The sequence below is a fragment of the Pleuronectes platessa genome, chromosome 18 (assembly GCF_947347685.1).
Source record: "Pleuronectes platessa chromosome 18, fPlePla1.1, whole genome shotgun sequence".
Classification (NCBI taxonomy): domain Eukaryota; kingdom Metazoa; phylum Chordata; class Actinopteri; order Pleuronectiformes; family Pleuronectidae; genus Pleuronectes; species Pleuronectes platessa.
The window spans coordinates 17,449,670-17,477,071 of NC_070643.1; the positions used below are offsets into that span (position 1 = coordinate 17,449,670).

A 27,402-nucleotide genomic window follows, 5' to 3' on the forward strand; every position below is an offset into this window, starting at 1 on the left:
CGCTTCCTGCTGGATGGTTGACAGAAAGATCAAAGGGAAAGACAAGTCTGCTGCCTTAATATATCCTGTTTAAATTTAGGCTCATATATATATATATATATATATATATATATATATATATATATATATATATAATGTACATATTAAATATCTTTATTGACGTGCAACGTGTACATTCTAATGACAGGACTAGGAAATGCAGAGGAGGGATAAGGTCCCACTGAGATAATTAGCAGAGACTCAAGAATTTAAGATAAAACAGGCAAAGTAAATCATATAAATATATAATTAATGATACGTGAAAATCAACCCTTTTTTAGTATATATTTTCTTCACAAATTATATTAATGCCACTTGATGTCGTTATATTTTTGAGAAATAATTTTGTTTGTATTATCAACTTTCAAAACAGCCACAACTAAGTGCTTCACAAAGAAGACAGACACAGACAAGAATACAAATCATCAGTGATAAGCAAAATAATACGGTAGTGTTTAGAATCAGAGACATTAAAAGATATAACAATTTCAATATCGCTTGAAATTAATTGAAAGGAAACAAAACAGCTTTAAAATAACAAGTCATTCAGTAAAAGTAACTTTATAGAGAAGATTTGCAAACAGAATTGAAGTTAATATAGTGGAGATCTGATCTGTGATCTGCAGAAGCCTGAAGTTTCTTTCAGTCTCCAGTTTCTTGTCTAAACCATGAACCCTGGACCCTGACCGTGACTTTTCAAATGGTTTGTTTCTTGTTCCAAACCAACCTCTTCATTCATTCCCTTCTCAACCCTGAGCTCAGCTGTCGCCCCGTCAGGCGGAGACCGACTTGGAGGATCTGCTGCGACAGGTGCTGAGACGCTACGTCACACAAGCTTCTCCATCTGTCAGCAACACGCCACTCACTCACTGAAGGACTTCTTTCCTACTACGTCACTGTTGTACAGCTCTGCAACCAGGCTACACAATAAGAATACTATAGAATAGGGCCTCTACTGTGGAGTTTAACTTGATTTAACTAGTGACCTGTAGTTGTCCAGTTGGATTGTTTGGTAGTTCATCTTTCTACACTGAAAAGCCCAGAACTTGATGTCACCGCCCTTGAGTCTTTTATAAAAGTGTGAATTCAGAGTGACAGGTAGAAGCTGAGTCATCCAGATCTGTGACATGTTTTCTAACCTTGATTCAGTTCTCACTACAATGAATGAACTGAGTCATTGGTTCAGTGACTCAGCTGCTTCATGTTCCCAGTCACTGAAGGGGCCTCTGTTCCGGTCCTCTTCCGGGGGAGAAAGCAAGAAAACCTTTCTGCGTCACTAGAAGCTTCAGCGTCCGGCTCTCGTCCCGTCCACCCTCCGTCTGTCTGGACTCTTCTGTCCGATGATCTCATCAGCTGTTACCTCAGCAAGTCAGGTGCTTACTGCTGACCCCTCCACTGGGACTTCTCCCATCTTTCCCTCGGGTTTTTAGATCCAATCCCCTGCTGCACATGCTTTGACCTGTGAGCTCTTCCAGGTGTCAAATGGGAACATGCAGGTGCTTTTGTTTCCTTTCCAGAGCAGGTTTGTTGCTGCTCTTCTGTTAATGAGATGAGCGACTCCTGCGTCTGGAGATAATCCTGTTGGAGGGACCACAGGTGTCATCAGTTAAATCCCCATCAGATTAACCGGTGGCAGAGCCGAGGTGCACACAGAACAAAACGAGAGGAGCAGTGGATCGTGTCCCCACGAGACAACAAGGTGAGTCCCACCGATTCTTTAAGGGCGTGATGGGTTCATCTGCACTTTTGAAATATGGCAGCAATAGATATAGATATTATTTTACTTTTTTGGGGACAATGGAACAAATGTCTGTCGGTGTTAATTTCTATGTTAGTGTTCTCTATTTTGTTATTTGTTGTCTTTTTACACTGATATGGACCTAAATAAGAACTAGAACTATGCAATGGCCCAACATTCTCCTTAAATTCAATCAGGCTGATGGATATTAGTTCCCTAGATGTGCCTGTTTCAATCGAGCTCCATTAATTATTCTCTGGGTAATTGAAAAAAAATTTATCCTAGATCTGAATCCTCTCCTTAAAGTCTTCTTCCTTGACCGGAATCAAATCTTTCCACCAAGTTTGGTGGAAATAGGTTTATAAATTTTTAGCTAACATTAAAAAAAAAAAACAGACAAAAAGATGACGTCATTGGTGGAGGTAATAAAGCTGCATCAAGCTCAGGTTCTTTTTTCTTTATCGTTATTTTGAACTGGAAATGAAATAGCATGAGAAAATGACACCGTTTATTCAAGCTCTTGTTCTCTGTGCTTTCAGATTGAAGCCTCATTCCTGCATCAACACCCACATTTGTCTGGGACCTAAAAAAAGACCCACACACAAAATAAAAGAAGCCTCGACGCTGTGAGAATGGATTCCTTCATGTCTCTGGGTGCTCCCCTGAAGCAGTTCACCAGCTGCGTGTCGGGGAAAAGCTCCCTGAACAAGAGAGGGGCCAAGAGGAGCGAGTCCGTCCGCAGGAGCAGCTTCACCCGCAGGTCGAGCATCAGCAGGAGGAGAAGTCTCCCCTGCAGCAGCCAGAAAGTGCCCGACTCCTGGCTCAGGGTGTACCAGGCCGAGCTGAAGAGAGAAAGGTGAATATCAACACGCTCAAACTGGTATTATCTTCTGCTGAGTTGCTGTTTTACTTTCAGGTTTGTTGCTGGACTTGTTTTCTAGGGGATGATAGATTTCAGTTGTTGTCCTGTTGTCCAGTTGAGTCTCTCGGCCCCAGACTTAATGAGGATAAGACTGTTCCTCAGAGGAATAAGCTGCTTGTACACGTGAGCTCTGACTGACGCTGTCCTGTTGTTTTTGTTAAAGGAAACGACAACAAGCCATTATCGCCAAGAAGAACGCTGAGAGGGCCGTGAGGGGGACTCACTTCAGGAGCCACCACTGCCTGCCGAGGGTACGTGCACACTGACCTCAAAGTAAAAATAATAATAGGATTTTAACTCAGCATTCTCTAAATCCCTCATCCTTCCTCCTGCAGCAAACCTCCACAACCAGAAGATCGGCCCCAGCCAAGGACAACTCCTTCTTCGGGGCCTTTCAGGGCCTGAGTCTGGACGGACGGATGGGGGGAGCTCACGCTGCTCCTGCCCCAGGTGGAGATCAGTGTTCAGTCATGTGAGAGCAAGAGTTTCGAGGACAGATTTCCTATATTGCTGTCCTGTCTTTATTCTCCTGTAAAAAAGCATTTATTTAAAGAAAAAGACTGCAGTGCTTCTTCATGATTCCTTGATAATTTACAGGCTGTACACTGTCACTCTTCCTATGAAATAATAAGGTATTAAACTGTTATACATCGGATTTGTAGTCATTGTTTTCTTCTTCCCGCTCCGTCACTACTGACCTTTCACTTAGTGGAATCATTTAAAATCCAAAGCAGAAACTAATCAGGTAAAAGGATTTCTATGCAGTTTTCTCCCCAAAAAGATCAACATAAATAGAAAAAGTATGTACAACAAACACCAGTCAGATGTTTGTTTTTATTGACAGTATTTCATTGAGTAGTTTTAAAACATGCAGAACCGACGGGTTCGTCAAGACAGGAAATAAAAGCTGAACAAGTAGAAAGTCCAGAGATAATTACCTATTGTGCTGTTACAGCATAATCAAGGGAGTGTGAGTGAATCTTATCAGTATTGTTTTGACTTGTGATGTGATCTGTAATAATCATATATATCTGATAACAGTCTCCTGAACCTTTCAACTTCAGACAAATTTTAGGATCAGCTTTGAACGTTTGGCTTGTTCACACCAAGCTTTATTTAATTTTTCTAAAAATAAAAGGACAAAAATCAAACATAAGGACAAACCACGCATTTTTTCTCGTCAGTTACAGAAATGGAAGATGCATCATTTATCTCTCTGACACGAGGAAGGTATGATCTCTGGGTCCAGATCACAGATATGTACATTAGAAACCCCAAGTACAAAACTAAGAGGGCATGACAAGTATCCTTATGGCGACTACACAGCTAGACTGCAGACGACGAGGTGAGGATACACAGAAGTGAGTTTTTTCTTTTAGTACAAGTGGGTTTTTAATCTACTGCAGTCCAGTTTCACGGCCTCATTCTCTCTGCTCCATCTTGACTTTTGGAGGCTTGAGGAAGGATCTGTTGTTCTTCTTCTCCTTGCGCTTGCCTTTGGCCTGGAAGGTCCTCCAGCTGTCCACACGCCCATCCCTTGTTTCCTGGGGTGAAAAAGGAAATGCGAAAAGCAAGATCATCGTGATTTGTTTTTTTTATTATTAATGAGTAAGCGGGAAGCCGAGGAAGGCACCTCAAAGTTTTTCTGCCATTCGCGATCTCGCTTTGTTTTCTCTGCTGCATCGATTTCTTCCTCTCTCGCCCGTTTCCTGGTGAGTTAAGAAGATAAAAAGAAAATCCATGACGTTCAGAATAAACCAGATATTATGTTTTAAAGGTGAAATCCTCGGATCCGATGGGAATTACTCCGCATGTCATTTACCTTTCATGCATGTCCTTTGCATCCCTTTCTTTCCTCTTGATTTCAAGCTCCGCGAAAAGCTTCATTGTCTGTTTGTACACGGCTTGCTTGAACTGGAAAAGAACAAATTGAGTCACAGAACCTTCATGTTGACATGAACATGACAAATACTGGTCAATAAATATTAGGTCATAATCATCCTAGAAGATAACAGCCAAATAACCGCTTATTATGAGGTAATTATGTGGAAAGTTTCTAGGAAATTAGCAGGAAGATTCTGGACCTGTATGATAAAGCATTATTTAAATATGAAGTATAGTTTTTTAATATGAAAAAGTATATTATCACAATAGCACAGGACAGGTTTATCCTGTGGTAATAAAATGTCATTTTATAAGTAAATATTATGATTATTAATCCTTTTTAAAAGTTAAATAGTTCAATATAATGTTCTCTGTCTCTTTCCGTAGCTTAGGTTATTTTATTTTCAATCCCATCTCATTAAATAATTTAATGACTGTCTCACCATTTCATGATCATCCTCCTCGAGAACCTGCGACTTCCCTTCTTTCTTCAGCTGTTTCTTTTTCTCTTTTACCTGTTGAAAAGCAGCAGAAAAGATTAGAAAAGCCACTTAAACACCAGTCAGGAGGAACAAGGAGGTAGAGAAGAGAGGACGAACAGTGAGGGGATGTGATCAACTCTCACCATATGTTCCACGTATTCCTTTCCTGCATGGACCACGTCTAAGGCTCTTTTTTTCTGCTCGGGGTCCAGTAGAAGTTTATACGCCTTGTCCACAGCTAGAGCACAGAGAGATAACCAGGAGAACTTAAACTCACTATGAACTTTCAGGATCTAATATTTCACTGTAGACATAAAAAGCCAAAAACACAACACAAGTGAAAGGATTTTACCTTCAAAGGATTTCTGTGCTCTTTCTTGATCATCCTGATTTTTGTCCGGATGGACCAAAATGGACAACTGCATAGTGAAGAGACAGAAAGAAAATTAGGAAATTAAACAACAGAGATGTACAAGTCGTGACCACTGAGATGATTTACTCCAACACTTCTCTTCTTCTTCTGCTTACCGCCCGAAATCTTTTCTTTAATTCATCATCTGTTGCCTCGGGGTCAATTTGCAGCACCTGGGAAATACAAAAACATTTTACCGACAGATTCTTTTTCCAAAATAAGACACGAAACCAAGGTGATGTTTTGAGCAAAAAGCTGTTCGTCTGAATTCTAAAAAAACTTTAATTAAAAACAAAGTAATATGCAGAAGGTTTAGGAACATGAGGTTTGGATTCTTGTCTTTAATTCATTCAGACGACCACAAAGACCCCAAACAAACGTTGTGAATGATGAGGAGCCACATGTATCTACAGCAGAAAGAAGATCCTCCTGCGACTGATGGTTCAGCTCATGGAGTCGCTCTCTGATTGCATGAGTACACTAAAAGGGATGGTTCACTCAAAAATGAAAATTCATTCATTATCGACTCACTATGTCGATGGAGGGGTGGGTTGAGTGTTTGAGTCCACAACACACTTGAGGAGTTTCAGGGGTAACAAGGCTCCATAGTGCGAGCCCCGACATTCAAATTTGACTCAAACCATGTAATTTACACCGTGTTTTAAACCAGAATGTCCTCTACCGGAAGTGGCTAAGCTAGGGGAAGTAGCCACAAGCTGGTGTGTCCCAGGTTCTGTGAATGCACCTTGGAGGAAGACATCAGAGGACATTTAGCCTTTAAACACGCTGGAAATGACCTCGTTTCGAGTGGAATTTGAATGTCAGGGATTGCAGGCAATTGGATGACACCACACAAGCAGTATGGAGGCCTGTTTCTGTTGTGTTATTACATCTAAAGTCTCCGTCACCATTGACTTCAAATGTGTTGGATTCTGCTGTAATGCTGTTGTTTTGTGGACTCAAGCACTTCACCCACCTTACAGTGGTGAGTAGATGAGGGGAATTTCATATTTCAGTGAACCATCCCTTTAAAGTAACTGAGGCCGAATAACTGTGGGGAAAGTTCTTGTTTTTGTTCAGGAGAAACCTACAAGTGTATTTGTGAAACACTGATTTGATTTAGTTGTTTCATTGTTTACTGGACGTTGTAGGATAAAAACACTATTCATGGCCTGGTTTATTAAAAGCCCTCTCTCGTTTCTCTGTTCCCTACACTCTGAACAGTAGTTCCCAGTAGCAGTGGAACTTCTCCCCCTCTTCCCTACAGAGTCTGAACAGTAGTTCCCAGTAGCAGTGGAACTGCTCCCCCTCTGGACCCCTGTTCCCTACAGAGTCTGAACAGTAGTTCCCAGTAGCAGTGGAACTTCTCCCCCTCTTCCCTACAGAGTCTGAACAGTAGTTCCCAGTAGCAGTGGAACTTCTCCCCCTCTTCCCTACAGAGTCTGAACAGTAGTTCCCAGTAGCAGTGGAACTTCTCCCCCTCTGGACCCCTGTTCCCTACAGAGTCTGAACAGTAGTTCCCAATAGCAGTGGAACTTCTCCCCCTCTGGACCCCTGTTCCCTACAGAGTCTGAACAGTAGTTCCCAATAGCAGTGGAACTTCTCCCCCTTGTGGACTCCTGTTCCCTACAGAGTCTGAACAGTAGTTCCCAGTAGCATTGGAACTGCTCCCCCTCTGGACCCCTGTTCCCTACAGAGTCTGAACAGAAGTTCCCAGTAGCAGTGGAACTGCTCCCCCTCTGGACCCCTGTTCCCTACAGAGTCTGAACAGTAGTTCCCAGTAGCATTGGAACTGCTCCCCCTTGTGGACTCACCTCGAACGGGTTGAGGTTGAAGTAGGAGGCTCCAGGTCGGAGCAGCCTCTCTATCTGCTGCTTGTTGGTCAGCACAGAGTCTCTCTTCTCGATCTGCTTCACCTGTTAGAAAGATAAACACACAACCACACACTGTGTCTGAAGCTGCACTGTCACTGCTCACTATTCCCCCCCACACACCAGGGACTAACGGTCATGGAAGTCTGTTTCTTTCCTGGAAGGGTCTCCTGGTGTGTTTGCTGGATATGAATTGAAAGTAGCTTGAGGGTTCCCTGGATGCTGTGAGTTTAAAAGCGAAGCTAACAACGCCTCACACTTAGGTAACATTTTTAACTTTGTGGGTCTGTGTAAGTTACAGGAAACGTGTAGCAGACATCTCTTCGGTGGTGCGGCTGCTAGCATTGGGTAGAAACACGTTAGCTTGTTGTCGTTAGCCGATGCTCACGTCTGCGAGGCCTCGTACACGACAATCCCCAACGCGGCTGAGTAACACACGTCAGCCGACGAATGTGGAGCGACAACAACTTTCAACACACACGAATCCACGCGAGCTTCCTGGTACCTCCGTGTAGAAGTTTTGAAATAATTCATCCGATACACTCTCGGTAGCCTCTCCTCCGGCGGCCGCCATCTTGCCCCTGGTTTACATCTGACGTAGCGGCGCCACGTGACCCCAGAGCTAATTTGATCTTGAAACTTTTTTGTGTGAACTTTGTTTAAAAAACTTCCTCAAATACTTCAGGTTTATTTATACCCGGGTCGTTAACTCTGTGGAAATATTTAATTATGTATTTGAATCGGGATTTTCTATTATTAGCAAGGTTTTACAAACGTGAAATGAATAGGATCAAACGGAGATGTGATAAAACGTGCGGTAAATATGAGGACGAAGGCTGCGTAGCTTTTACAAAAAGCATTTGTTTGATAGCTAATTAAAATACTGCATTGTGTTTTATTTTGAAAAGGCCGAAACTGAAAGGGAATTCGCTTCCGGGTTAGCGCTTCCGGGTTAGCGCAAACGTTCTGTTTGTAACTCCCGCTACATTTCCAGTAGTTTAAATTAAACGTGTTATTTTAAAGAGCAAACTGGTTCATGAGCACGAGTCAGTAACTGGAACATGTCTGCGTGCTTTTAGACTACAGTACAACCGGATGTGACATTAACACACCTCGGGAGGAGACTAGAGATTGGTCTAGATCTTTCTGGAATAAGCTCAAACCCGAGGAGCAGACATTTATCACTTCCCGCCCTTTCAAACAGGGCTGGCCCTTTAAACCCTGTGGATCCAGGATCAGCGAGTTCTAGTCCAGCACCGATTATGTGTGTTCACCCATCATTCATCCAACTGCTCTCAACATGGAGCGCACAACTTCTGAATAACTTTCCAATAAGGCCCCCATAAGTAAAAGTTAAGATGTTAAAGTTCTGATAATAAGATATCACTCATTAAAAAATACAAACACACGTTCACTTTGGAAATAAATGTATTGAACAATCAAGATGAACACATGATTTTTCTGTACAGTTAAGATTCTTTCAGCTGGACGAGGGAGCAGCCGTCTGCTGAACCGAGCTCTGGATCCTGACACCACCAGTGGCTGGAAAAGATAGAACAGAACTCATTAGAATGGATTTCTCAGGACTAATTCACTGCATAATTACTGTTGTAAATTAACTTATTTAACACTTCATTACTATAAGTTAACTCCACAAGGTTATGGAGGTTTTCCCCTGTCTGTCAGCTGCATTACACACCAACTGCTGATCAAGATATCCACAAAACTTGGAAGGATGGGAGTTGGGCCAAGAAGGAAACCGTTTATTTTTTGGAGCAGATAAGGAAAAAGGGACAGATCCAGGATCCCCCCCATATGCTGATATAAATAAAATTCTGGATCTAGCCAGTTTTAATGTGTCCACACACGGTCACAGGCTTTGATTTGGTTTTTTTGGGCTCCAATTCATTGTTCGTCTGTAATAGAGATGATGATTTTGTGATCTGTGTTGTTTCTTGGCTTGAAATTAGGTTTGATTGAATAGTTATGGAGGTTACAACTTTTGTTCCCATTTTCATTGAAAAAAAAAAAAGAGACCGGAGGTGTTAACGTATCCACAATTACCTCTCCCCTCAGTCGCCCGCTGTTCTGTGAACAGCTAAGCCGGCTCGTGCTCGTGCGGTTGCTCTGGACCTCGAGTTCATCGTTCTCAAGGATGCACCTTGTGGAGAACCATCCCCAGACTCTGAGCTAAAAAGAAAAAAGGCCACACAGATGAAAACATTGACAAATCTCGAAAGTTTGTAATATGTTAGATCAGAAAAAATGTATGTGCCAGTTTTGTGACTTTCAGAACTTACTCTGGGAAGTAAGCACGTCATAAAGAGACAACTAGGACACCAAACTTTGTTTTCAAATAGAACAAAAGAACCAAAAACAGAAACATGACTTTTCTGAGAATGAGTTCAGATAATGAACAATCTTACCAATCAGTCCCTTCCATTAGTGTGAACTCATTCACATGGATGGGGGCAGCTCCTTTACTGCCTGGTGACAAGAGGCAACATATAAAGACAGTTCTGATATGAGACGCTGTTATAAAGACACTCCAGCATTTGATGGCACTTGAATACAAACCAAAATGTGTGTGACATGATACAAGAAGCTGCTGTGGAACCCACACACCCAGTCTTACCTGTGTAGTATAAATAATGTGGCTCTCCTACTACCATCTGGTGGTGTTAAAGGGGAAATACACCAGTTTTGAGGGAGATCCATTGTTCTGAAATCTGCCAATTGCATCTATTTTTAACCCACAGTCCCCGCTGAGATCTAAATACATTTGACAAGCAACTCAAATATTAATTATTTGTGTATTAATTAACACATATACGACTGTAAAAATGGCCAAAAATGCAGCATCGTTTATTGGGACAATGGAGCAGCTGCCGTGCTGATGATGAACAGCTTCCTCTAGTGGAGTAGGAGGGGAAACATCCACCCCACCTCTATTCACCGAGAGTGTGTGTGTTTGTGTGCGTGTGTGCGCGTGTGTGTCTGCACTGGGAAGACGGCCGAGGTCATTTTGGTGCAGTGAGCCAAGACAGGAAACTGGTGCTTGCAGGGTTTGTAACGCTTATCAAATCCTTGACTTTTGGCTGTTAAATCCAGTCTAAAGAAAATAGCTTTTTGGCTATTTAACTTGGAAAATAGGCAGAATGAGAGGGAAATGTGAACTATGCTCCCAGAAAAATGCTGATGAGACAATTAATTTAATATTTTCAATGATTCTTCAGTCAAATTTAGTGACTTTTAATCTTCATATCCTGGGGAAGAAAGAAAAATCACAGCCCTCCAAAACAAAACAAAAAAGCTTGATTCGCATAACAGTATAGTAGGTGAGGAAACAATAATAAAAAAAGAACAAGGTATAATTATAGCTAGTGTTTCTCCAGAGATAACAATGAGCTACAGGAGAGGAGACAGTACTCTGTGCAAGGCGAGCTCACCCTTGAGTACCGTTCAGGTGAGTCCCTCATGCTAGTGGTGCCGCCCTCAATGCTTCTCCACCTAGGCAGGTTGGAATAAGAGGACAGACACATGAAACAAAATACAATGATACCATGGTACCAAAAGGCAGTTGCTAAAAACATTTTAAAACAGGTGAAAATGTCTCAAGAATTTTAACCCTTTGGATGGTCAGATCCTTGGTGTCTTCAAAAGCTGAGACGGGGCTCAAATTTTGGAAATAAAAATGAATTGGGAGACAACTCGGCAAACAAATCCATTCAAATGTGTTGTCAAGTTGTTTCAGGTCCATACCAGTGTGAGTACCATCTCACCAGTATCCAAGATTGTCCCCATCTTATATGTTTATTCAGACAGGTGGGCAGAGTGGTTGTTTCCGTGCAAACACCAAATTCACACAGGAAATTGTTTTGAAACACTTTTTTACGACATTACTTCTATTGTATAACCACACAACATTCCTCGACTATACTTCTTAACTTGAAATGCACTTCCTTGGCCAAAATGTTTCTCTGGCTGAATCTGAGTGGAGATACAATCAAGGATGAGGTGAAAAACAGGGAGGAACCATTTTAGGCAAAGTGTAAAATGAAGGATTTCCAATAAAAGATTATTGGGCAAAAATGTTACTTATAGTTAAATAATCATGGGTTAGAGGAGCATTTAGTGACGGTAGACTAAAGGACAAAGATGGGAGCAATCTTGGACAATGGCAAGGAGTCACACTGGTCACTGTTTAGTCCTTTAATGGTTGCTGGTATCACTGTATAAATTCTGAGTGCAGATTCTGAGATGCAACATGCACTGAAAAATAAAAGGTTAAAATCCTGTTAATCATGGTGTCCTCCAAACACCTTCCAAGTTCTCTTGTCCCGTTGTCTGACTGCACAATTTCAGCCTTTTGTGTTTATCCTTTGAGGAAAAGAAAATTTGAGCGGGAAAAGAAGATCTTCATCCAAATGTGAGAATTGAGGTAAAAAAAATAAAAGTGATCAAATCAATTACTGAATGACAACACTGAATTTGAGTATCTGACAATTGACTGATGCTCAGCTGAGTTTTATTGAAACGGAACAAACGTAAAAGTTATAAATACAAAGACCATCAGAGAACAAACTGCTATGGCTCTTAAGGTAAGCCAAACCAAATCCTATCGGGAAAGTTCAAAGAAAACATAGGAAGTTATGGTATCAGTTTAAAAAAAAACACAATTTTTTTTCCTATCTCTAGAAATGCTAGGCATACACTTTGAACATTACAAAACCTTTGTTTTCTTCCTTCCTGTGGATTCTTTTCTCCACCATTGCAAAAAATGAAATATGAAGCTCTAACCATAAGCATTTATTTACAAGCAAGTCCCTAAGCAACTATGAGAAACCACAAATAAAGGGAGTACAAGAGGAGAGGGGGGGGGGAAGGGGGCATGGACAAAAACTCCTGCAAGGCAATATCATTATTTAATGTCCTTTTCAGACTTTTTTCGAAATGAATGTCCACTTTTTTGAAAATGTTCATTGTTGGCTTTAAAAGAATCAGGAACAAAAAGTAACAATAAAAGGATTTTGTGTGTTTTCTAAAGACACATGTCCCAATGTAACCGTAGAAGTAACAAATGATTCACCACAACGGTTACGCTCATTTCTTCAGCCAAAAGGCTTTCCAGCCAATCATCTTGAGCCAATTCTGGGGTCTGTCCGTTTTTCTGAGATATATACACAGACATTTTTTCATGAGGGATGATGAATAAAAAGTGATTCAAAAAATTGTCGCCAATCTCCTGATTTTTTTTTCCTTTTTGTTGTTTTTCTCTTTTTTTGTTGCCACTTTGCCAAATACCTTTGGGTGCATCTACTTCCACTGCTGCCCATAAGAATCCTGTGAAAACTCCAGGGTGTCATTACTGTAACCATAGTTACCAGAATAGTCGGCCCCCTGCTGCAGGGGCTGCTGGGCGATGGGCTGGGACCCCCAGTTCTGTTGGGTGTTGGTCTGGCGGCGCTTGGAGTCAGGCTGGTTAAACACGTCTGCCTTCCTTTTTCCACCGACATTTCCCCCACGGTTGCCTCTGGCCCCACGAGGACCGCGGCCTCTCTGTGGCTGGAAAGGGGCTCCCCGCCCCCCGCGGCCACCCCTGGGACCACCTAGGGGTGGGCCTCTTTGGGCGTAGCCACCGCGGCCACGAGCTGGTGGTGCTCCGCGAGCCCTCGGTGGAGGAGGACCTCCCCTGTTGGGACGTGCACCACGGCCCCTCATGCTGTACCCATCGTCGTAGCCATAATAAGGATCTTCATAGCCACCACGGTAGTCATGATAGTCGTAACCATAGTAGTCATCATAGTAGTCATCATATCCATAATAATCTGGTGGGTAAGCATAGCCCCCTCGGCCCCCACGACCTCTACCTCGGCCTGGTGGTGGCATGCGTGGAGGTGGGTAGTAGTAGTAGTCGTCATACCTGCAGCGGTAAGGACAGCGTAACATTTATTGATTCCTTATTTTTAAACAAGTCAAACCGTTAACCGGCCTTGTGTCACGGTCTAACTCACCCTGAATTCCTGGTGGTCTGCCGAGCTGCTTGGCGCTCTTTCCTCTTCTTGTCTGGAGGCTTTGCCAAAACAATCTCAATTGGCTCTCCTCCAAGCTCCCTACCGTTCATGTCATCCATTGCCTTAACATAAGAGAAGAGTAAGGGGTTAGTTAAAAACACATCATGATGAGATGATATCTTGTCAAAGGAATAAAAAAAAAAAAACACCTTAACAGCAGCGTCCCTCTCCTCAAAATGAACAAAAGCATAGTCTTTGAGTTTCTTCACTCGCTCCAGCTTTCCAAACTGAGAGAACGCCATTTCAAGAAGTTCTTCAGTCACCGCTGTGGCGAGCTTCCTCACAAAGAGCACCTTCACCTATGTACATTAAAAAAAAGATTGTCATACACAGTGTGGCTGCAGTCTTCTCAAGTGCATGGCTATAAGACATGAACATTGCTAACCTTGGCCATGACGTCTGGGTCTGGCTCAGCCACAGGGTCGGCCCACTCCACAGTGACGGCGTTCCCCCACACCTTGACCTTGCCACTCATCAGGCGGCGGCGAGCCTGGGCTGCGGACTTGTGATCCTCGTACTCCAGGAAACAGAAGCCACGGTTCTTCTTCTTGTCGTCAGGCTGGTGGTACAATATCACCTCCTGGAGACCCTCTGTAAGATGAATACAGCGTCTTTGATTTCATGTCAAGGCAAAGAATCAAGCCCCACATATCCTGCATGGCATAGGATCTCTGTGTATTTGGACCTGACCTGTCACTTTGCCGAAGTCTTCCAATATACTTTCCCTTGTCTTGTTCTTTGGAATTGATCCGACAAACAGGCGATTGTTTGCAACAGATATACATACTCCCAAGTACTTGCCAGGGCGGATTTCATGATTATCACACTGAAAACAAAATGGAAAGACAAACAAACTCTTTTTTTTGTTCTTCCCGTTTGTATTTTACACTGATGTAGTGTTTCAACTTCCCTCCCAGGTCACTTACAAGCTTCACGGCCTTTTGGGCATCATCCTTGTTGCAGTACGTGATGAAGGCATAACCCCTGTTCTGCCCAGAGAGAGGGTCCATCATTAACCTGAGGTCCCAGATTGCACCAGCAGACTCAAAGAGCGGCACCAGCTCATCCTCGTACAGGTCTCGTGGGATTTTTCCAACAAACACCTAATGAAGAAGACATAATCCGGTGGAGAAGTTCAAGGGTTTGCAATGAAAACTGTACACCGTGATATTAAGTATTCTCAGTGGAGGAAATCAGGCAGCAGACAATGAAAATCGCCCGTTTTAAAAGGCAGTAAAGCTTTGAAATTAGGCTTGACAGATTTCAGAATGTATCTAGTCATCTACCTCAGTTCCAATCCCTGGTTGCACTCCTTTGAATACGTCCTCCGGTGGGGGGCCGCCATACTTTCTCTGCCCTGTTGTGACATCCAGGGTGTATCCTGTCCGCTCTAGCAGAGCCTGAAAACACACACACAAACATGAAGTCAGCTCCATGGTCCAGAGGCTTCTATATATGACAGTGACTCTGACATTTTAAACAACAAAATTCAACTACATGAGTTTGTTTACCTTAATTTTCGCCTCATCAGGACCCTTTGTGGACTCCTGTACTTTACTTCCTTGCTTTTCTCTCTGTCTGTATGTCTTCATGACTCCACACAGGAAAGCACTCTTATTCTACATTTAGAAGAAACAAGACAACAATTTTCAAGAAACTAAACAGCACAGAAATACACAAAACAACAGCATTGTAATCCATCCATGTGGTTACCTGTACATGGGACAGGTCGCTCTCTCTGAACTGCTGGAGCACAGTGAGCGCTCCCTCCTCGTTGAACTCCCTCAGAGCATCGATGGCCCTCTCGTCCAAGTCGAGATACGCCACCAGGCCTACAGGAGCAAGACACGGTCAATTCTACTGCCAAGTCACAGTCAGCAGTCTTTACTGTAGGAGCCAAAACAGCCACCGCCCACCTGTCTGAAAGATGTTGTCTAGACTTTCAGCCACTTTCTGGGGCAGCCCAGCATCAATGAGCGTCTGGTAGTTCTCTGTGTGCGTGGTCGTCACATCCATCGGCTCCTCCTCCTCCTTTGCCGGGGCAGAACCACCGTTCACCTCAGCGGCAGCCATTCTCCTATCACACAGAATCCAAGAAAAACAACGCATTAGGAACAAGTTAATCCTGCAGACACTATGTCCAACTGTTTTCATTAAGCTGTTGTTGACGTCCTGGAGACTGTGGAACCAGCACTGCTCCCAGTCGACAACACGCAACTTGTGTATCTGGCGTCTCAACTACTGTCGCTCTACAATAACACACTATCAGTGCAATTTCAACTGCGGACACGTGCAATGTTGTTACAGAATAAATATTCTCATTACATGTTACTTGTTACCTTCCATTTCAAAATGTCCTTGTGTTTACACTTAAACATATTTAACACTTTGCTTGTTTATTTCTCAAATTATATTATATGGCAAAAATATCACTGCATTTAAAACCAGGTGAACATCTTTTAGCTCACACCATCATTGCATCTCTATTCTAGGCTAATTATTATTGTCCAGTCTATTTTATTATTTATTATACCGTTTTGACAGATCAATCCTTGTTACCTCTTATTTATTTATGTAGTGTTTTTTTTCCTTCTCCCAGTGGATCACCGGGAACTCACCTCTGTGCGAAAGGTGCTTCATAAACAAGGAGTTAAAAAAGACAACGCTATAAATAATGATAACAACTCGGTCCCTTAAAGAAACCTCCACCGTCCCGCCCCCTTCACATGCGGCTAGCTAGCTAGCGAACGGGGACGCGTCAGATTTGCACATCGGCACGTACAACACGTTTCCTGGTGACTTCCGCAATCATGTAAAACGCGTTTCCCAGTTTCCCAGAAAAAAATAGATTTAGTGTGTCTCCGGTAAAACCCGCTGATGCGGGGGTTAGCTTGCAGGCTAGGCTAACGGGCTGACGCGCAGGGCCTCGCCGTGCGGACACATTTCGCAAATCGAACGCACACGGCCCGAGATCAGACAGTTAGCGCGACTCACCGGTTTGATTCCGAACAGTGAGCGGGGCGCGGGTTCGAGCGCGGGCTGATTGCACCGTGGGACGCGGGGGAAAGTGTATTGTGGAGCAGATGTTTGAGTCGGAGCCACAGGACTGATTTCCAGACAGCTACGGTCTCGTCGTCGGCTCGCCCGGACAACGCCAGCGCTCCGCAAACATCGCGAGAGTTGGACGGGATGGGGAGAAAACACCGCGGAGCGTAGCGGGTGCGTTTGTTTTCTCTGTCCAGACACGCGTCCCGGTTTGTCCCGTTATATGCTTGCAAGTGTTTTATAAGTAATATATTTTACACAAGGCTGGAGGGTTGGTTCGATTCAATAGAGGAGGACATTTTAAAATCCGTGGGGGATGAAATACATCCGCGGTTTAATCCCTACCGTGTGTGGATTTGCTCCTCAAGCCGAGTGGCACCGAAGAGACATGTCCGCGGGCGGCGCTGGGAATCAAAACGAGCGCTTCGTCTGCAACCACCCAACCGCGGATCTCGAACTTTGACTGACGCGACTTCCCGCCAATAAAAATGCACCTTTCCGCAAAATATGCACTTCTTCAATACCTAATAAACAACCGACATTTTGTCAGAGCACATGAAGATTAAATATAATGAGTCACACATGTTTCACAGCTTTCATTGAATGTGTATAGGGAAGTGCTTTATTGTTTTTCTTTAAAATTGCCATGCCGTCAGTATCATGTCTGATACAGGACCTGCCTTGACCAGCAGTAAAATAAAAATAATAAAATCTATTGATATCTGGGAATCAATGATTATGGGTCTGGGACAGCTTGTAGGAGCACAGACGATGGGCCGCCCGCTCTGCCTCAGTCGTCGTGATTCAGCTTTCGGATTTTGCCCTTGTGGCGGTCGATCTCCTTCTGCAGGCGCTCGATCTCCTTCTTGTGGTGTTCGATTTCCTCCGCGTGATGTTTCCTCAGCGACTCCATCTGCTCCTTCTCCTTCTGCCTGCAGGTGGAAATGACATTGCATGTTTTTTTTGTTTTTTTTATATCTGACATTTGCGTTCTCACACACAGCCCCTCCAGAAGATTGCAGGAAAATGTCTGGACGTCAGTGAATGTCTGAAAGCAGCTACAACTCACCTGAAGTACCGCTCCTCCTCCACTGCACCTCTCTTCCCGAGGGCACCGCCCGCCTCCCTCACGGAGCCTCCTCCACCTCCACCTTTGCCCGCTCCCTTGCCTAACTCACCGAGCTGGAATAAGCAGAGGAAATAGATTAGATTTCATTTTTTACACAAAGACTCTACATGTGAAAAGGAACCTGTCCAATTCTTCTAACCCCATAAAGAGCAAGAGGTTAATTTACCATTGTGCAAATTGGAATCATATTACCATCTAGTGAATATGTTTATCCTTTTACAGGTAATCTCTGTATCGAGGTGAAGAATAAGTTGTAACACATCCTTCAGGTTGAGATCATTGGTGTGAAGTTACCTGACCTGTCTGTCTCTCACCTTTGGTAAGAGAGCTACAGCTAAGACGCAAGAAATCTTCCTACAGTCTTGACCTCCTCTCTTTCTTGAATTTGAGCTTTTGCCCCCAGGCTGAAGATACAGATTACCAAAGTCCAACAGGTGATCATTATTTCATAACTCAAGCCATCATACTATTCAATTCTAACGATGACCTAGTTTATTAGACATTTCCTGTTTCCTGATGAGGGTCTTATTTTTTGCTTTAACGACGTTGATGTATTGATGTATTTCAATGTTAATCTTTCTTGAGTTTTTGTACTTTTGCCAGGCTGCAAAACAACTATCCCCTCTGGGACAATAAAGTTTAAGGAGCCTCAAGTTGTAAATCTGAAAAAAAAAAAAATCTGCATTTCACATGCATTAGAATTGCTTGGACTCCAAAGCAGTTTGTACATTGGACTTAACGTGAACCCTGATTTATCTGAGAACACGCTATCTGCTCAGACTGACAACACGACAGCAGACCATCGTCTTAAGTACCCGCCTGTTGATTAAAATGTCATATGAGGTGAACCTAGCTTTCTCAATCGGTATGAAATAAACAAACAACAAAACAGTCTCTGTCACATCAAATGAAAACAAAAACCTTTTAAATCCGTTGTTAAAACACTCATCATAGAGCCTTTCCTGATTTACCTATATTTTGTAGAATTCTATAAAAAAAAGATTAATTTAAAATAACTTATTGTGTATTGTACGCTTTGGATATTAGTGTCTCCTTAAATATTGTAGAAGAGTATTTTTTTAAATAGAACAAACCTCAAATCTCATTTTAAGACATTGTGAAGAAGTGTATTTTAATAGACAGCTTTTTTCACGCTGACTCTGCCATCAGATACACACGCCTGTAAATGCTAGGGAACATATTTCCTTGTGCTTTACATGAACTACTATCTAGACAGACTTCTTCCATATGTTCGACGTAAACATGCACACATGTTATTGTCTGGGACATGACACCAGGGCTGCCCCTCTGCAGTGACACAGCTGCTTCGTTCAAGTTCCCAGTGGATGGCTGCAAAAACGATTCACCTGAACCTGCAGCTCGCGAGGGAAACTGATGCAAACTTTACATGTACACGTCGTCATTCAATGGCAAACACTCACAGGTTAGCAGCTAGCTTAGCATCGCTAGCCTTCATCAAGGCTGCCACCGATGCCAAGTTGCAGATTTTGAGCTACATGCTAACAGGGCAAAGCGCCTCCTGTCAGCGGAGCAGCGCGTTGCTCTTCTACCTGATCAGATGCCATCCTGATCTGAGAGGCGATGCATCTCCTCAGGTTCAACCTCAGCAGATAGCGGGCCATGGTCCCCGCGGCTGTGTCACTGGAGGCGCAGGACGCGGAGGTGAAGACGGCGGAAGTTTTCGGGTCCACAGGTCCGAGACCCACTATGCGGAAATTGGAGGAGGGCGTCGGTGACTTGGGCGTGGACAGCGAAACGCCCACCTCTGGTTTGTGAGGGGCCGGCTGCTGCCGCCACGTGGTGAGGGGCCGTCAGTGCTGGAGCTGCAGCAGCATGTAACAAAAACACAGTGAAGTCTAGTGTGTGTGTGTGTGTGTGTGTGTGTGTGTGTGTGTGTGTGTGTGTGTGTGTGTGTGTGTGTCTGTGGAAGGGGGATAATCAATCAATCAATCAATCAATCAATCAATCAATCAATCAATCAGCATTCATATTCAACTAGAACCAGAATCATCTACACACCGTGTTTTTAACCGTGAACCCAGCAAATAAAGCATTACTCTCTTTTTTCAATGCAACAGTTCATAAACGTGTTTCCTGTGTCGGCTGATCCCAAACACAGTTAACAAACACAGGTTGAATAATCCATAGAATTAGTAAAAAAAAAATCGAATATATGATATTGATTATGTGTCTCCTGCAGAGCTAAGTAGCAGTGGTGTGATGTAACAAAGTATATTTACTTTTTACTGTACTTAAGTATTTGTAATTTAACTTTTCTTCAATAGATTTATTTTGTTGTGTTATTATGTTTGATTACTTTCGCCACTATCTTGCCAAGTTGCATGAAACTGCTCTTTATGAACTAAATTTATTTATTCATCCTCTCTTTCAGCTTATGATTCCTATCTGAGGTCGGTGGGGCCTTGAACCCTGCAGCAGGCTACACAACAAATTCATGCTGCAGGTCTCAAGTCCAAGTGCAGCATCATGCGCAACTTGGAGAAAACACACAAACGTCCCTCACTTCTGATGCAGTGATACTTATGCTCACTCAGGTTTGTCAGCAAGAATAATAAAAAGACAGATTTCCCCTGCTGCCTCCTCTTTTGTGCTCAGCTATCTTCATAAATCGATCACCCCCACCGAGCTGCACGGGCAGTCTAATTAATTTCACGCTCATATTTTGTAACCGCTGTTTACAGAGTGCTGACATCCTTGAGTTTTGGACCCATTACTCAAAGGGATGAGACCCGGTGCTCATCTCTCGAGTGCTGGATGAGACACATTCAGCCGCACAATGGGAAGCTCTGCACAGTAAAGAGAGACGGTGGGTGTATCGTTCAGATGAGTCATAATGGAGTCCCACTGATGAAGAGCCCTCCCTGGCAGACAATACTCATCCACAGTTTGGTATGAGCTATTCATCCCTGACATTCTCCTTTCATTGTCTGAATCCGGCAGAGTTGATGGTCAATGAGCGAGTGTGGGCGCGGCGCTGCTCCGATGACGTCCCTGCATCCTGTCAAGCTGTTTAAGTCCAGCAACGACCGTGGCATTATGCAAGCTCCTGCAAGACGAAAGGCCGTCCATGTCGGCCCACTTTGTTCTGTCACTCCAGCATCCTTGGTCTGTGTGCAATATGGAAGTCTTCCGAAACGAATAGATTTTAGTTTCTGAATGGGAGCAGGGTCAAGGATAAATAAATATGCTTTTCAGGTTTGGATTTGAGCACCAGGAGACACATGCAGGCATTTCTTCGTAGACTCAGAAAGCACTTTATTAGGAACACCACATAACAGCGCTCAAAACATGTCAACATAATTCTTTGTAGCATGCACTCTGCAAGATTTCTGCAGATTTGTCATAATTTATGCTGCAATCTCCTTTTCTACTGGATCCAGATCTGGTGACTGCATCTTATGTTGCAGAAAGTAGTTGAAAACATTGGACAGAAACAATACTCAAATGGGCTGTGGCATTAAAGCAATCCGTGATTGGTTGTAAGGGGCCAACATCTGGAAAAAACAACAACCTCCACACCACCACAACACCACCACCACCTCCAGCTGGTCTGAGGCACTTTGGGTTTTTGAATTCATGTCGTTGATGCCAAATTCTGACCCGACCATCTGCAGCCTCAGCAGTTGTCCAGCTTTGATGAGCCTGTGTCCGCTGCAGCAGCCGATTTCTGCTCTGAGCCGACAGGAGTCAAACCAGAGGTGTTTTTTATAAAGTGGGTTTTGAGTGTACTTCTCAACAGGGAGAGGAAATGGTGAAACTGAGGTAGTAACACTCTTGCAACAAATGGTGGCAGTGTGCTCTCATGCAGATGGCGTCCGCTGTGTGCTGCAGTGAATATGGAATCAGAAATTGCTGCCATTCACATAACACATGTTAAAAACAAGCCTTTCTTCTATAGAATGTAATGGACATCAAGAAGTTCTGCTCTCACTTTACTTTTAACAGAGATGGAACTTGAGTTTCATGCAGAAGAATGATTATTGCAGTGCAGTATTGCAGAAATCATTGTTGAACTGTAAGGTCCGTTATTCACAGAGGAGCTGAATCGACTGTATTCATCGCATAACTCAGATGTGATCAATTTAAGAAAGAATAACTGATAAACCTTCATAAAAAGATGACGTGTGAGAGTCATGAGGGCAATGCACTTGTTTCTCAAAAAATATATTCACACTTTGTCACTTCCATGTGAAAACCTAACGTGAAATAACCTCCGAGGTTAAAATCAATCACATCTGAGTCGAACAGGAAGTCCTTTTGTTGTGTTTCTATCAGCTACAGCGCTGAGCCAAACGCAAATCCGAGGGCTGTTTGTGTGTCTGTGTGTGTGTGTGTATGTATGTGTGCATGTTGGGTTTTTGTATGGTCATATACGGACTTCCGGTCTGCAGGATACAGAGCAGCCAGTTACCCTAGATCTTTTCAGAGCTGCTCACCTCGCCGTCTCAAGTGTTGCCATAGGAAATAACATCCTGGCAGCGGCACTAACCTGAGCAAAGGCAAAGCAAGGTCACGCACACAACAAGATGTGGCACAGTGTTCCTGCACCGACAAAACCAACCGCTGCTCGGAAGGACGTTCATTGAAAATACACGCGAAAATATCCTTTCAGATTTCTTTTGTTGCTGTGCTTTTAAAATCCACATTCAGATTTTCCCTGCATAATAATCTGCCCCCTTTTCTCATGTGCATCATCAATAATTGCATGAAATTGAACTCAAATGTGGAATTGATGCGCACACTGTTGGAAAAAAGCACGTTGCATTATGTGTGCATGGAGTCCCTTAAACATAAGATACTGAAAACATGTACATCCATGAAACAGGTGGTAAATTATATCAGAATTACAATGCAGGAATCATATGCAATGTTCTTTGGCAGCACGCGCCCTGACTGGTTCTCAGGAAGTATTTACACTTCCAGGGGTTTTATCTATGTGCATTCATCTTGTATATTTCTCAGTGTTTGCTGCTGCTGCTGAAAGTCCTGGTGTCGCTAATGGCCCCTCATGAGCCGCCTGGATGTTGCTGCCACTGTTGCCATGGCGACCATCAGGGTTGATAAAGTGGATCAGATCCTCAATGCTCGGTAACAAGGTCTTTTGGACTCAGAACATTCACTGGAACAGTTGACAAACCAGCCTGTCAATAATTAAAAGGGGGAATTGACTCATTTTGCAAGACTGATTACACAACGAGAAGCAGCCAATCGGTTCTCTCCAAGCAGCCGTTGCGAATTGTACATTTGTCGGACTTAGGGTTGCAAAATTCCGGGAATATTCAAAGTTGGAAACTTTCCATGGGAATATACGGGAATATACAGGAATTATCGGGGACATTTTGTGGGTAATTTATACTAACTGTATTTACCTTGTCATATACAGACATAAATATAAACATTTGTTTTGTCATAGGCTGATTTGAGCCCTGATGAAACTTTGGGCACTTGACTATATGCTTCTGGATCTGTGTCATTCTTAACATAGGACTTTGCATCGTATTTGCAAATGCACACAGCCTTTCCTTCTACAATGGCTGGGGTGAAATGTCTCCACACATGAGATAGTGCACGTGGAATTGTTCTGTAGAATAAGATGAGAAAAAAGCATGTAAAAAAACACTAAAGCAATGCTAGAGATATAAATAGTTAGCCGAACAATTGGAACTGCTTTAAAAATATTTTACAATTGATGGATAAATGAATAGAAAGAGGCTGGAGGGACAGATGAACTATCCTCAATCAGCATGCTAATATATTTTCCCCACTAATATCATCGAAACTTAACTGACTAGTCCTCCATCTTTAAAACAGAGTTTTGAATGAGGTTTTTATTGCAAAGCGTTTAATTTGCATATATATTTTTTTTTTCAAAATTCCCAAAATTCCCGAGCTGAATATTCCCATGAACATTTTCTGGAAATTTACCGCAATTTTCAAAATTCAGCTGCGTTACAATGTCTAATAAAGTCGAAAAGGCAAGACACACATCTGTGTAATCGGGATTGTGATTAGCCAAATACGCGGAAAAAAAAAACACTGGAAAAATGTAAGTCTTGACCTGAGGATGGCTGTGAAGGAAAATTTAAGAGATTCGATAAAGATATTGTAAAAAATATAAATTCTCTACCAACTTTCAAGGCAACGACTCATGGTTTAGTGCCCTTTAGCAAATGTCAGCGTGCTAACATGCTAGCGGGAACGTTTCCGTTGTTCAGTGTCTTTGTTATGTTATGTTAACATTTGCCAAAAGACACTATAAACATTGCTTTTGCAGGTTTTTTATTTCAAATACTGGACAAATCAATGTCTTGACTTAAAGACGACGCAAGTTAAAAGGTTAAGTGACTGACTGAAGCAAACTAAGAAGACAAATCAGTTGGATTCATCCTCTCAGGAGCGTGAAACTGTACAAAACATAAAAGCAATCCACCCGTTGTGTAGAGATCTATCAAGACGGACTAAGTGACCTGACAGACCAACGTTACCACCCCCACCATGAGTAATACATCCTCTCTTCATAAAGGAATATCTATTTATTCATGTGTCCCCAGCAGTTCCATTGAGCTGCTCCGGAACCCTTTCTATTGAGTCACTCGCTTGTGACAACATGTGACCTCTGTCCAGGTTCCTGACTGATTTTATTTTGACCATTCACTTCAGCCCTCCGCGTTCCATCAGTACCGAAGCTGATCATTAGCCTCCCCCCCGGTCCATTCCCCCCCCTGGGGTGGGCCGACCGTCTGAAAAGTAAGACGACCCCTTATGAAACCACTCTCAAGCGACTGCTGGCATTTCGCTGTGACGCACATTCACAGCTGTGATCCGCCACATCTGGGTCTTGGCCATTCATAGGTAAGGCAGCCACACAGTGGGGGGGCTTGTTTCATGGTCGACAGATCCTTTATCAACCCCAATTAGGAGGAGGAAAGAAAGAGAACGAGACGCATATAGTGCCTGGGTAGACATGCGTGAGTGCTTATTTCAGTTCAATCACAGACCATATGTAATATCAACCTCCACTCCCGTCTTGTTGATTCCTGTGCTGATTATATGAGAGGACGCTGATTGGACTTTAACTACGTGTTTACGTTCAAGAGAATTCGTGCCGTTGGAATCAACACGAGCCCGAGGGTTAAGCCGCTCAGCATCTCGCTCTCGGATCTGTTTCGCTCGGGGAGACAAGAGTGTGATTTGAGCTGAAGGACCCGCTGTGCTGCGGCTCCAAAAACAATGCATGCAGCTTATCTTCAGAGCCAAAGTTTGGTTCCCCCGAGTAGCGCAGTGTTGTAGCGAAACATCACAACACAAAGACCTACTCCAAAACAACAACAACACAAAATACAGAACACACGTTACCATCCAAAACAATGTGTTTAGCCCCTTTTTTGTGTTTAAATATTCATTTAGTGATCATTAAACTCAATATTAATATCGTAAGTATAAAATCCATGTTTTGTTTCAAAAGGACTAAAATTTGGGTTTGGATCAGTCACAAAAACTGAGAAATCTGCTTCATATTGTTGCCATCAAGAGAATAATCTCACCATTTGTAAGTTTTATCATTATTTTTAAAGAGTAACTTGATAGAAATCTTCTGAACAGCTATTGAATGGAACCAGGGAAGTTTGTTCTCTCATCTGCTGTTTCCAAGTTCAAGAATGGATTTTATATCTCAATATTATAGTTGGAGCTGGTTTGCATATCATTGCAGTAACATTATAATACATCAAAACTAGCAGCATTACTGCAAATGCACAAACAAAGATCTAATGTGAAACTGTGTCTCTAATCACCACTTTCCAGTATCTCTGATAAACACTGTAGCGCAACGTGCCAACGACATCACCAGGAATGATTTCACGCATAAACAGCATGAAATCGCCTTTGTTCAGTCTCAGCTGTGTCTTTCCTCCTTTGTGTTGCAGTGTCACCTCATGAGCTCTGCAAAGAGAATCATGGACCAGATGCAGAGTTTTGCAAATCCGCTGATGTCGAGCTGGAGGAGTTGTTATCGTCGTCATCATGATCGGGAAATTAGGTTTCTCTAATTCCCTCCGCTGGGAAGTCAGAGCTGCTTTGCCGAGACAGGAAGTGCTGGAGATGATCTTGGAGATAGTTTGCTTCTAGATCTTTTTCATTTTTGCCAAGACAACTTTAGCCCATCTGGTTGAAGTAACCAATCAGCATTATCCTTTGTAGAATTTGTTTGACAAATATATCCAAATATCCAAATAATATATATCTGAGTGAAATATGAAATATATAGATATAAAGATAAACCTCAAAGTTAAAGATGATATATTTAAATATATTTAATGCCCTTGACTCGCACAAGATTTGTCTTTTTCTGTTGCCTCACACTTGATAATTATAATAATTACATGTGCTGCTGACAATCATTGAAAATACACTATAACAGCTTTTTCTCTCTTCTCTTTTGGGAATTTAAATTCTTTCTTATCTTCGCCCATTCGGATTAGCAACTGTTGTTTCTATAGCAACAGCCTCCAATTAAGAGACTGCCAGGAGCCTGCTGTTGCTGCCAGCAAGGTGCTAATTGATACTGGGTTCCATGTTGGGAGGTGTGGGGGGTTGAGATGAGAAGAAGAGGGTGGGGGAGGGTGGACATTGACAGCTGTAGGATGTTGTTATTTGGACCCCCAACCACCACACACATACACACATCTACATACACTAATTATTGAGAGAGCGAGAGAGAGAGAGAGAGAGGCTGTTTCACCATAAATATTCATAAGCATGTCACAGTTTAGAGCTTTTTATAGCATGTAAACTGCCTAAAGGTGTGTTTGTGGAGACACTTGCTGTTATATTACTAGCACACTTGGATGAAGTTGTTTATCAGACAGAAGTTTGTGTTATTCAACATTCATGTATATTTAATACTGATGGAAAATATAGAATCTAAATGTGTGAGCATCTTGTTATTTCTTCCTTCTTGCCCGGTGATTGCATCTGTCCGCAGGTCAGGGCATGAGAGGAATGCAAATAACGAAGGGGCCATAGTGACTCATGTTGTATATTTTGGATTCCACAATCCCAGCAGTGAATTGAGGCACAGATGACTTTTGGGCGTGAAAATAAATGAGCACAAAATTTTCCACAAAGCAAAAATTAATCAGGAGCCACTGAGAAAAATGGAGCGTGTCCTGTGATGTGCTAACAAATATGAAAAATGGTCACCCATAGTGAGGCGGCGTTCGCACAGAACCCAGCCGGCTCTCCAGCTGACCCCACCAAATTAGCAGAGCTCGACAAATGGATGATGTAAATCTCCTATTGCTGACGCCTTGCAGCAGAATTACAGCCCACTGTTGAAATGAAACGCAGAAGGGATTATGGAGAAGAGAAAGCTCAGTCTCATTAGCGCGGACAAAGTCGGCAAAACTAAATTTACAGTGGGTAGATTTCCTTTTTCTCTAAAGAGGCCAGAGTCACATTCTGTCCTCTGTGAAATTAGTTTGTTTTGTCATCACTCAACTTTCAGATCTTTTTTTTCTCGCTTTAATGACTCCGCCTCCTTGCAAGGCATCAAAATAGAACTGAGAATTGCACTTCTATCACCAGAGATTTTTTTTTCCCGTCCTGCATATCACGTCTATATTTAGAGTGGCATGTTTGCCAGAGGCTTTAATGTGGCAGGAGTTCAAAATGCATTTCTTCATGTTCTGCCGCACTCTCCACACGCTGCAGTTTGTTCCTTATCCCGCGTTTGAACTTTATTTTTAGGCTTCAGATGGAGCTGT

General features: G+C 42.8%; 4 protein-coding genes across 9 annotated transcripts; 1 reads left to right on the forward strand and 3 right to left on the reverse strand.

Moving 5' to 3' along the window:
- The first annotated feature begins 158 nt into the window (after positions 1-158).
- si:ch211-81a5.8 (uncharacterized protein LOC560648 homolog) lies at positions 159-3,319 on the forward strand. Of its 3 annotated transcripts, none has more exons than XM_053446617.1 (6): positions 159-849; positions 1,251-1,461; positions 1,557-1,738; positions 2,317-2,633; positions 2,863-2,950; positions 3,035-3,319. In XM_053446617.1, the coding sequence occupies exons 4-6, from the start codon at positions 2,410-2,412 to the stop codon at positions 3,173-3,175; spliced, it is 453 nt and encodes a 150-aa protein (XP_053302592.1). In that variant the 5' UTR covers positions 159-849; positions 1,251-1,461; positions 1,557-1,738; positions 2,317-2,409; the 3' UTR covers positions 3,176-3,319. The 3 variants fall into 3 exon arrangements, with proteins under 3 accessions (XP_053302592.1, XP_053302593.1, XP_053302594.1); XM_053446618.1 differs by having other exon boundaries at positions 1,251-1,412; XM_053446619.1 differs by having other exon boundaries at positions 1,251-1,412; positions 1,562-1,738.
- Positions 3,320-3,500: 181 nt separating this feature from the next.
- On the reverse strand, positions 3,501-7,999 carry dnajc8 (DnaJ (Hsp40) homolog, subfamily C, member 8). Its single transcript, XM_053446481.1, has 9 exons — positions 7,854-7,999; positions 7,292-7,393; positions 5,594-5,650; positions 5,418-5,484; positions 5,209-5,303; positions 5,027-5,098; positions 4,522-4,613; positions 4,333-4,408; positions 3,501-4,243 (listed from the first exon to the last, which is right to left on the reverse strand). The coding sequence occupies exons 1-9, from the start codon at positions 7,920-7,922 to the stop codon at positions 4,121-4,123; spliced, it is 753 nt and encodes a 250-aa protein (XP_053302456.1). The 5' UTR covers positions 7,923-7,999; the 3' UTR covers positions 3,501-4,120.
- A 765-nt stretch (positions 8,000-8,764) lies between these two features.
- LOC128461810 (heterogeneous nuclear ribonucleoprotein R) lies at positions 8,765-16,586 on the reverse strand. 4 transcript variants are annotated; one of them, XM_053446933.1, is made up of 15 exons: positions 16,417-16,586; positions 15,339-15,499; positions 15,136-15,254; positions 14,934-15,041; positions 14,709-14,822; positions 14,349-14,525; positions 14,113-14,248; positions 13,808-14,013; positions 13,572-13,721; positions 13,363-13,484; positions 12,733-13,271; positions 10,798-10,858; positions 9,775-9,835; positions 9,413-9,538; positions 8,765-8,890 (listed from the first exon to the last, which is right to left on the reverse strand). In XM_053446933.1, exons 2-12 carry the CDS (start codon positions 15,493-15,495, stop codon positions 10,824-10,826), a joined length of 1,863 nt encoding a protein of 620 aa, XP_053302908.1. In that variant the 5' UTR covers positions 15,496-15,499; positions 16,417-16,586; the 3' UTR covers positions 8,765-8,890; positions 9,413-9,538; positions 9,775-9,835; positions 10,798-10,823. The 4 variants fall into 4 exon arrangements, with proteins under 4 accessions (XP_053302908.1, XP_053302907.1, XP_053302905.1 ...); XM_053446932.1 differs by having other exon boundaries at positions 9,775-10,858; XM_053446930.1 differs by having other exon boundaries at positions 9,413-10,858.
- A 475-nt stretch (positions 16,587-17,061) lies between these two features.
- Positions 17,062-19,352, reverse strand: LOC128461647 (ATPase inhibitor A, mitochondrial). Its single transcript, XM_053446671.1, has 3 exons — positions 19,168-19,352; positions 17,537-17,649; positions 17,062-17,399 (listed from the first exon to the last, which is right to left on the reverse strand). The coding sequence occupies exons 1-3, from the start codon at positions 19,237-19,239 to the stop codon at positions 17,258-17,260; spliced, it is 327 nt and encodes a 108-aa protein (XP_053302646.1). The 5' UTR covers positions 19,240-19,352; the 3' UTR covers positions 17,062-17,257.
- Positions 19,353-27,402: the final 8,050 nt, after the last annotated feature.

Coding starts and splice junctions, on each gene's coding strand:
- si:ch211-81a5.8 (XM_053446617.1), top strand. CDS start 2,410: ATGGATTCCTTCATGTCTCTGGGTGCTCCCCTGAAGCAGTTCACCAGC. Junction 2,634..2,862: donor GCCGAGCTGAAGAGAGAAAG/GTGAATATCAAC, acceptor TTTTTGTTAAAG/GAAACGACAACAAGCCATTA. Junction 2,951..3,034: donor GCCACCACTGCCTGCCGAGG/GTACGTGCACAC, acceptor TTCCTCCTGCAG/CAAACCTCCACAACCAGAAG.
- dnajc8 (XM_053446481.1), bottom strand. CDS start 7,922: ATGGCGGCCGCCGGAGGAGAGGCTACCGAGAGTGTATCGGATGAATTA. Junction 5,304..5,417: donor AGCACAGAAATCCTTTGAAG/GTAAAATCCTTT, acceptor TCTGTGCTCTAG/CTGTGGACAAGGCGTATAAA. Junction 4,614..5,026: donor AGGAGGATGATCATGAAATG/GTGAGACAGTCA, acceptor GTTCTTTTCCAG/TTCAAGCAAGCCGTGTACAA.
- LOC128461810 (XM_053446929.1), bottom strand. CDS start 15,495: ATGGCTGCCGCTGAGGTGAACGGTGGTTCTGCCCCGGCAAAGGAGGAG. Junction 15,042..15,135: donor GCGACCTGTCCCATGTACAG/GTAACCACATGG, acceptor TTCTAAATGTAG/AATAAGAGTGCTTTCCTGTG. Junction 14,249..14,348: donor CCCAAAAGGCCGTGAAGCTT/GTAAGTGACCTG, acceptor TTTTGTTTTCAG/TGTGATAATCATGAAATCCG.
- LOC128461647 (XM_053446671.1), bottom strand. CDS start 19,239: ATGGCCCGCTATCTGCTGAGGTTGAACCTGAGGAGATGCATCGCCTCT. Junction 17,650..19,167: donor TCAGGATGGCATCTGATCAG/GTAGAAGAGCAA, acceptor TGCTTATTCCAG/CTCGGTGAGTTAGGCAAGGG. Junction 17,400..17,536: donor GAGGAGGAGCGGTACTTCAG/GTGAGTTGTAGC, acceptor TTCCACCTGCAG/GCAGAAGGAGAAGGAGCAGA.